The sequence below is a fragment of the Myiozetetes cayanensis genome, unplaced genomic scaffold (genome assembly GCF_022539395.1).
Source record: "Myiozetetes cayanensis isolate MyiCay16 unplaced genomic scaffold, myiCay2020 scf29, whole genome shotgun sequence".
Lineage (NCBI taxonomy): Eukaryota > Metazoa > Chordata > Aves > Passeriformes > Tyrannidae > Myiozetetes > Myiozetetes cayanensis.
This window is the reverse complement of record NW_026087510.1, coordinates 3,837,650-3,846,783: the sequence shown is the minus strand read 5'-3', so window position 1 is coordinate 3,846,783 and position 9,134 is coordinate 3,837,650. Positions and strand designations below refer to the sequence as shown.

At 45.0% G+C, this 9,134-nt stretch overlaps 1 protein-coding gene across 6 annotated transcripts in view; it reads left to right on the top strand.

Moving 5' to 3' along the window:
* Nucleotides 1-328: 328 nt before the first annotated feature.
* GRAMD1B (GRAM domain containing 1B) overlaps nt 329-9,134 on the top strand; it is an 88,617-nt gene continuing 79,811 nt past the window's right edge. For all 6 annotated transcript variants that reach the window (XM_050323104.1, XM_050323102.1, XM_050323103.1 and 3 more), the window contains exon 1: nt 329-705. In XM_050323104.1, the coding sequence (XP_050179061.1) occupies nt 344-705 (362 nt within the window). In that variant the 5' untranslated portion in view covers nt 329-343. The remainder of the gene's footprint in view (nt 706-9,134) is intronic.

Below are 9,134 nucleotides of genomic sequence, written 5' to 3'. Positions count from 1 at the left end.
AACCCGGTGCTAAACCTGCCCTGAGCCAGACCCAGGCAGGGGAGGAGGGACTTTGTTTGGTAGAGACGAGGAGGAGACAAAGAAACTTGAGACTGGCTTCCCCTGTGGCATGTCCGTGTCCTGAACATCCCCCCCCTCCCCACCCCGCTGGTTGTTAAATGAGAGCACGTGAAGAACATGAGGTTTCCTGCTTGAGCAGGGCGGGCAGTGCTGGACTGGGCGAGGAGGGAGGAGGAGGAGGAGGAGGAGGAGGAAGGCGAGTTGTGGCTTTGCGGTGTGGTTTACACCCAGATCAGAGCGAGAGCGCCTGGGGGTGGGAGCAGAAGGCGAGCAAGGGCGTCTGATGCCAGCTGCCAACATGACAGAAACCCTGCAGCTGCCGGCACTGCAAGTCCCCGAGCAGCAGGTGGTGGAGGGCGGCTGTGCCTGGTCCAGCTCGTCCACCCCGACCCTGCGCAGGAAGCGCTTCAAGATGAGGCGGATGAAGAACGTGCAGGAGCAGAGCCTGGAGGCCATCAGGTACCAGGATTCTCCTTCCTCCAGCAAGGAATACCTGCAGCTCCCATCCATTGAGATCACCCCCTCCAGTGACGAGGACACTCCCTGGTCCAACTGCTCCACACCCAGTGCGTCCCCGCGGCGCAAGCGCTTCCTCCTTCGGAAGTGGCTGCGCGTGAGAGAGAAGAAGGAGTGCAGTGAGAGCAGGTATGTTCTTTGGCCACTTCCCCTTCCCTGCTTCCAGCGTGACCCTGTCCATGTAGGTAGGTAGGGCCTGTGTTCCCCCTGGATGCCTCGGTGTGCTTTGCCCCGGACTCTGTTGGCTGGAACCGTCGTGGTGTTGGTTGGAGTTGCTGATGCCAGAGCAAGTGGCCTGATCGTCGTGTTGAGAACAGGAGGTGTGTTAGAAACAGCTGTGCTGGGGTCTGTCCTTGCTCATGGTCCTACAGATAACACAGAGCCAGTGAAAACAACTCTCTCCTGAGAGAGGGAGACTGTCCCGAAGGAATGGGTGGTGATAAGACTCAACTTCATGAAGGTGACCTGAAGAGACCCTTGAGAGCAAGAGGGGAGGTGACCTCCCTGCTGGCATGGCCTGTACAGGAGTGATGATGCCAGAGCTTTGTTAATGTTGGTGATGCTCCTTCCTCCCACTGAGACCTCCCCTGACCTCCTTTGTAGCTGATGTTGGGAGGAAGTGAGGACAAGACAGAGAAACCAAGTAGGTGGGTCCCCATGTGAAGGTGTCTGGGTTCCCTTCCTGGCAGCTTTCCAGACCTGAAAGTCACTTGTTCTTTTGGCTCAGAAGGGGACAGATCATTCACAAAGGCTTCCAAGAGCTTGTCAACACAGGGAAATTAATGCCCAGGGAGTTATTGTGTGGCCATACAAAGATGAAGCTGTACCTTGTGTAACCCCTGCAGGTGCAATCAGGGCATACAACATGCTGTGGAATCAACTCTACCTTTATCAGGGGGGTGGAACAATCTACCTTTGCTGAAGGCCCCAAATACACAAGAAACTTTTAAAAGGTTTCTCCAAGAAATTAGTGCTTTATAAATCTTTCTACTGGCTTGGTGTGGGCCAAGTTTTCTTTTGTTGTTTGCGACTCCCGTGCAGCTGATCCGTGGGTTTATCCCTGAAAGGATGTGCTGCACTTCCATAAAAAGAGAAACTCAACTCATACCATTCCTACACCCAACATACTGGATTGATTCGCTGCTGGGTTGCCTCAGTGTTTAAAGGACACAGCTTTTAATATCCACTCTGATTTTGTGATAAGTCGTCTTGCATGAGGTCCCCTTAGCAAGGTCAGTCTGTCCTTGTATTAATTTTTAAAGAAGTTTCCTCAATAAATGCATGCCACTGAGGATTTGATAACCCTTCTCAGCAACTCAACATCGAAAACCATCTCTTGGTTGGGAGCTATTACTGATTTTCACATAGCTGTGGTGGTATAAGTAGTGATTCAGTGGCACCATAAAAAATGGGAAAGATGCACAAGACAAGTGCCAGAATCTCCAAGTTCAGGCCTGAAGTTCAACACAGGATGGCTTTTCAGCTGAAGGATTTAATCTGGATTTATTGGTGGTGGATGTGTTTGAGGCAGAGGCCAAGACACGTTTTCTTTTGGTTGTGAATGCATAAGAAAACTTAGTTTGTTCTTGTGCACATATTTCCACGGCCATGCTGACAGCTTTCTGCTCGTTCATCTCCAAGATGTTTCTGCCTGGATATGTTTTTGAAGCAGCAACTGGAAAGGAGGTGAAGTGTTTGATGGATTAGGGGGCATTAGCATTCCAAAGCCAGCGTGGCATCTCCTTTCTTCATATGCAACAGGCTCCAAATCGATCCCTTTTGCAGTGGGAAACACTGAAAGGGCACAGAGGAAGCAGAATCTGTGGGTAACTGGCCACAGAAAGAGAGAGGAACCCTAAAGGACTTTGTAGCATTAATCTGAGAGACTTAACAGCTAGAACTGTGGGGTAAACCTGAGTTTTGCCTGTGAAACCCTGCTCTATAATAGCAGGGTAGGAAGGTGGTTTCCTATAAATCAGATGGGTACTGCTTGTTTGCCTTCCCTGCTTTAGACTTTGACATCAGCCTCTTGCTGCCATTCCTGTTTGTAACAGACGCTATATCATTATAGAAGATATAATATGCAATAATATTAACGTATAGAATATATAGTAATATAATTTACTGTGCTATTCATTTGTTTAAGGGCAACAGGGACAACTGTACTAAAACCTTCAGTGCTTTGCCCAGGGGTTTATTCACCAAGCCCTGTTTTGGAATTGATGGTGCTTGGCCTGTCCAGCAGTTCAGTTGTAACACCGTGGTAACAAGGATTCCCAACGTGGTCATTGTGCCAGGAGTGCAGGTGTCCTATTAGGACCTGCAGATCCCCAAATTTAGGTATTAATCCCATGAAGCACGATTCCCAAATTCCACCTGCCAAAGCATCGCAGCTCCCACCAGAGAAACTCAGTTTGCTCCCTTTCTTCTCTGCTTAAATTACCATCAAGCAGCTTGAATTTATTTCACTTTTGGAGCCTGGCAGCCTTTACACCCGTTCCATGACCAGTGTGAGCTGCCTGTTTGTGTGGAAGGGTTTTCCCAGGAAAGCTGGTGCACCAGCTGAGTCCCTCCAGCCATGCGTGCTGTGCTCACAATGCCCCAGAGCAAGAGCAAGAGCTCGGTGACCATTAGCATACAGAGAGCATCCAAGTGAATAAACAAACGCTTTCAGGACTCCAAGTGCTGCCTCTAAAGCTCCAGCTCTGCTTTTCCCACCCGGAAAAACTCCAGCCTCCAACACAGTTCTGTATCAGCTGGTTGGTTTTTAACAGCCCGGGTGATTGTGAGGTGTGTTTACCTTCTCTAAAAGCTGTTGGGGTGGCTGATAGAGCAGGAGGGAGACTTTTTTTCCTTCCAGGTGGCATTTGAGAGCCTCTCTTGCCTCTGACAGAGTTTTTCTTGAAGGTGAAAGAGCAGAAAGGTGCCGTTTCTTGGGGGTAGGACTCTCCCTGCAACTCATCCTTGTACAAAAGCACCAAACTGCAAAGTTGATGTTCTGGGGGCCTAGAGATGATAAATACATTGATTTTTATAAGGGATGCAGACAGCTGTTTACCTGTACTCCTCACCCATCATTTGCCACCCAGGTAATGAAGTTATTTACCTGCATAGAGCTCTATAAAATATGAACCCAGGTGCACAAATCTTTTATTAAGACATGATGATGTTTCTGTCTTCAGAGGCTGGAGATGCAATCTGTCAGCATTTTGCTGTGCATGTAATGAACATGCATTATTGATGTGGGGGTAAGGGAGTTTATCTGCTTTAATTTATTATTTACATCTTAAAGCCACCCTTGCTTGTAATCTCTGCTGCCTCAATCCTTCCCCAGAGCTCCCTTTCCCTTGAGGTCTCCAAGACCACCCTGTTTTGTCTTCTTGTGCTAAAGATAAATTTGTCTGGTCAATCACAGCACCCAGACTAGTTAAAAACTTCTATTTTTTACCTTAAAAACACTTCCACTTGTCAAGTCTCTTGGTGTCACCTTAGTGAGACACATCAGTGAACAGCGAACTGCTGGTTTGTTGGGAAATGAGCTAAAAATATTAGTTACAAATAGGTGGTTTAGACATTTTGAATTGCCTTATAAAGGCAAATCAATCTTTAATTTCAGCTAGTTCATAATGGTTTTGTTCTCCTTAACAAAATTGAAACCCACAGCGTTTCTGGGAATAAATTAATGCTTCCTTGCACATTCAAAAAAATATTGTGTCTTCTAGAGGAAAAATTCTGAGAAGCTGCAAATTGAGTAACTAAATGTTGTGGTTCTCAGTTTCTCAGGCTTTCATCAACTTCCATGTTTCAGCTGTGGGGAAAAGGGGGAACTGGGGCTCTCTGTTATCAGCACTGCAGGAAGTGGAAGGGGGGGTTTGTACTGGGATTGCTGGGGCAGTTTTGCTTTTCAAGTGTTGCTGAAATTCTTGTTAAAATCTCATTTGTGTGAGGAACTGATGCTCCACAGGGATTTCGTAATGGAAGTGGCAAATGCACTTCCCCACCCCATGTTCTGCTTGTAGCTGGGGCTGATTAATTGAGGTTTTTGGGAAGACAAACACCAGTTGCTGATCTCTGAGGGAAGCAGCTGATCTTCTCTGCTTTTGGTAGCTTTGGGAAGTGCACTGAGCCCAAACTTCCCTCTGTGTGGTGTCTCTCCTAATCTGAGATGGGAGAGCTCAGCCATTAATGTAATCTTTTTTTTCCTTTTTGAACCTTCCAGTTCAAATGCAACTTGTGCTTCCAATAAAGTGGATTTTTTTTCACTTGCTGCACACGTCTCCTCCCAGGAGAGCTGCTGTGACTGCAGATTTCTTTTTTTTTGGCCTTTTGTTTATGATAATCTGTGCCAACTGACTGTGAATTCCACCGGCCCTGTTATTTTTTTTGGCTGGATCTTATTGCCCTTGTGCAGTAGTTCGTGGTTTTCTTTTAAAATATTTGCCTTCCAGTATTTGTGTGGTTTGGGATGACCAGTCACCCAAGAGTATCAAAACTGACTGATTTACAAACAGCCTGGAACTTAAAACGCTGTTGATCTTATCTAGTCAGCAAATATTTACAGATGGGCCGTCTGAATTCCGGTCACAGCGCTGTGCCTGTGAATGGTGTTTAACAATTAATCATTGTCTTCATTACAATCCAATTGTTTTCCATTGGATTGGTTCGAAATCCACGATGTCTGTTGTTGAGTAGGATGTGGATGAGAGGGCTTGTCTCGGCAGCTGGGAAGGTTGGTGTTGATGTTTCCCTTCCTGAGAGGAGAAATCCTGCCCATCCTGCCCCTTTGTGACCTTTTCCAGCGAGGAGATGACTCGACCACAGATCCACACTCTTGACTCTCCAACTCTACTGCAAAGGACACAATTAGTGCTAATTAACATGGTCTGTGTCATCAATATAACTGTCCCTTATCTTTTTCTGATCATTACTAACGGGTTTAGAGCATAAATATTGATTTATACCCTCCCCATCTGTGAGGTCCCTTCCAACCCAAACCATTCTGTGGTTCTCCTCCTTTGGAGAGGTTTCTCCAGACTCCATCCCGAGATGGAGCAGGGCATAGGCAGGAGGGGTGCTGTGATCCTTGGAAACGCTGTTGTCCCTGCCTCCCACGGGGCTTGGCATCAGTTCAGCAATCAGCCTGAGCATAAATCTTCCTTCATACTTAGAGTAAAGCCTGCTGTTCCCTTGCTGCCCTCAGGAAGGATGTGTTTGCCCTCACAACTTTCCTCCTGTACCCCAGCGTGGGAAAACGGCATCTCAAGGTGCTCTGGCTTTTAATTTGCAATCTGAAGCTTTTGTGATGGGGGAGATTGTTATCCCTTGGAGCTCAGGCCGGTGATTGCCCATTCATGCCCCTTATCCTGCTTTCCCCCCTTCCACCTTGGCAGTTCCTAGAGGTTTGTACCGGCACATTCCCTGCCGGATCCCTGCAACCATAGAAACGGTGCTTCTGATGACAGGAATTTCATTTTCCAAGGACAATGAGGTGCCGTTCAGGCAGCTGGGACTGGGGAGCTCTGTTTCTGCTGTTTCATGAGAAATATGAGGTGTGTGTGGTGGTGGTGGGGGGATGAATCCTGGGAAGGAGGAGCAGAGCAGGAGGGTGGAACTGAAGGGTAAAATTGGTTTTGAAAAGCTCCTAAAGCCCCCTGTGGGGCAACATTCAGAGGGACCTTTGCTTCTGACACACCTGAGGCTTGGAGTTCAACCTGGTTTTATTATCCTGTTTGTGTTGTCAAGGAAAGCTGGGCAAGAACACTGATCAGAGGAGTTTTCAAATGGAGACTGTTTGCACATCGTGGAATTCACTGTCTAAAATGTTCCATTTGCATTGCAAATCTTTTACACTTAACTTAAGCCAAAGCTCTCTTTTAATTAAGATGGATTTTAACAATGTAAAAATACCCTTTAAAAGGCATGGTGATAACTTCTTTGCCAGTAACCATCGCTCACACCAGATATTGGTGCTCTTATTCCCTTTCTGGTGATGCTTCTTCAGGCATCTCAATTATTTTGTGATATATTTTAAGGCAGGTAGAGCCAAGTCTTTGGTGGCTGCAGCTGTGAGAGTGAAAAGACCTCTCTAGTTGTTCAAATAACCCAAAAGCTTTGCAAATTTGAACAGAAGCTTTGACATGCCTGTTCTGTCGATTATAACCTGCTTATCTTTGTTCCCAAATCTGCTGGTGAAAATATTTATGTATTGTGACATTTCATAAACGGTAGTTTTTGATTCAAAACGCTGTTGCCACAGCTGTTGAAAGCAGCTAAAAGAATATGTAAACCTGATTGCCAAGTGTCTATTTTCCCCCTTTTAAAGCAGAGAGTACTGAACTCAAAGCCTTACGATTACTGGGGTTAATTAAGCAAAGTGAATACAAAATACTCCTCTGGGTTCAGACCTGAAACTCTCACTAATAGCTGTGTATAACAACAGCCTTCTGATTTTTATGAATTATCCTCCAAGCTCATTAACAGATTCTTTCTTCCAGGTTACAGCCTTTTTTTTTTTTTTTCCCTTGTCCCATTCATCCATCACCAGTGGAAAAAAAATTCTTTCTGGCTAAAATTCTGCCCCAAACAATTTCAGATATAAAAGTACAGTGGATTTATCACCCACATCTCGAGGGTAGAGAAGTCCCAGAAGGCTCTTAGTTGTGCAAACATTGACCTGAGTGTCTGAACTTGGAGAAATCCTGACAAATATCTTCTACTGGGAGACCTGTTTAGCTTTAAAAAGCCTCCTCTTGCATCAAGTAAGAGCTTTTGGCTCTCCCTTGTCTGAAATCTCAGAAGAAAAGGAGACTTATTAAAAAAAAAAAGAAAGGGCAGAGAGAGAATAGTACAAAATCTAGTTTAAGCCTCAGAACTTCCCAAGAGTAAGTGCGAGAGAAATATGAAATATTTAAATATTTAAGGCACAAAAGCAGATTCCCCAGATTGAAATGAAGTGTGTGTGATCAGAACACTGGTTTTAGTCAGAAAAGTGGGTTTTTTGTGCTTGGGTTACCTGGGTAAATTGCTTGGGAGCAGTGAGGTGGATGAGGGATGGGAGCAGACTCTTCAAAGACTTAATTGTTAAAAGACCTGGTTAATCTGTATTGAAGACTCTTCTTGAGTTTCTAAAGTAATAGGTAAGAAGTCTTTATAACCTGTCTTTATATAACCTCATAGGAACAGTTTTTAATAGCAAGTCACCTTCAAACGGACTGAAAAACATAATAAAACAATAAAACTCTGCATTTCAACCTCTCTGAATCTTTTAGGAAATTTAACAGCTTCCTTGTCTAATAATCAGAATGTTAAAATCACTTTATTTGAGTGAAAAGCTCACAGATTCTTGCCAAGCTTCGTGCAAAACGCTCTTGGAGCGAGCTGTGGGTAAAAACTGATTTCTCTCCTCGTTTCATTGCTCACAGTCCTGAGCTCAGGTGCTGCAGTGTCTGGGTTCTGTTAAATTTTAAGCCCTCATGTGAAGAACTTTCTGCCTGGGAACTTTAATGGGTGGATGAGCATGGAAAGGTTGAAGGTTCATCTTTATAGCTGCCCCTATAAAGGGAACTTTGCCACGTGGTGTTACCAGCACTGGTGGGGAGGTTGGGAATTCTCCTTTGGTAAGTTTTGTTGGATTTTCTGGGTCTGAGTTGAAAGAGTTGGGTGGGAGGGTTTTTCTATGAAGAAACAAGGAATTACAGGAAAAGTCCCTGCAATGTTTTCTTGTATCAAAGGGTGATAATTTAGATTATGAGTGGCAGTGTGGTTCCCTCTGTGCTCTTTCCAGACTGGTTCACTGGGCCATAATTAAGCTCTGAAGCACACGAAAAACATTCCTTTGCTTTTGGGAATAATTTGTTCTTACCCAGCTGCTGATTTATAGCTTGAAGCCAGTATAGAATTCTTATTCCCTGCTTATCCTTTCTGCAGCGAGGCACTTAAGAATGACTAAACCTGTGGGTGTGGGAAAATTCAATCTGTCCCCTTTGCTGAAATGTTTCCCTGTCTGGGTTCTGATGGCAAAACTACACCCTGTGCAGTGGGGAAACGAGCTGGGTGTGCTCTGTGTGCCCACACTGCACTTCTGTGCTTTAAATCAGCAGCTGAAAATCATAAATATTGCAGGAGTTTTGTGGGTTTTTTTGTCCAACCTCAAAAGCTGATTTCTGTGTTAGCTGTTTGAGGATTTTATACTGATCAGTAATTAGTTTTTTTTCCTGAAAGGTTCAGCCTTCTCTCCTTTCACGACAGTGAGGAACAGTGTTCTGTCTCATGCAGCAGAAACAGTGAGCAGTGTGTGGTGTTTCTGAAATGCTAAATGGGTCCCCAGGACACTTATTGTGTTTTAAAGGAAGACCATGTTCAATAAGATCAATCCCTTGGAGATCTTGAAGAAGCAGCTGGTCACGATTAAGGTGGCTGATGAAAGTATTAAATGATAATAAGCATCACTGGCTTCATTTCTCTCCACAGGAAACCACAAATCGCTTTGACCAAAACTCTGATCTTGGGGGGAGGAACACAAAGTCCCTCCCCTTCTCTCCCTCTCTTTTTTTTTTTTT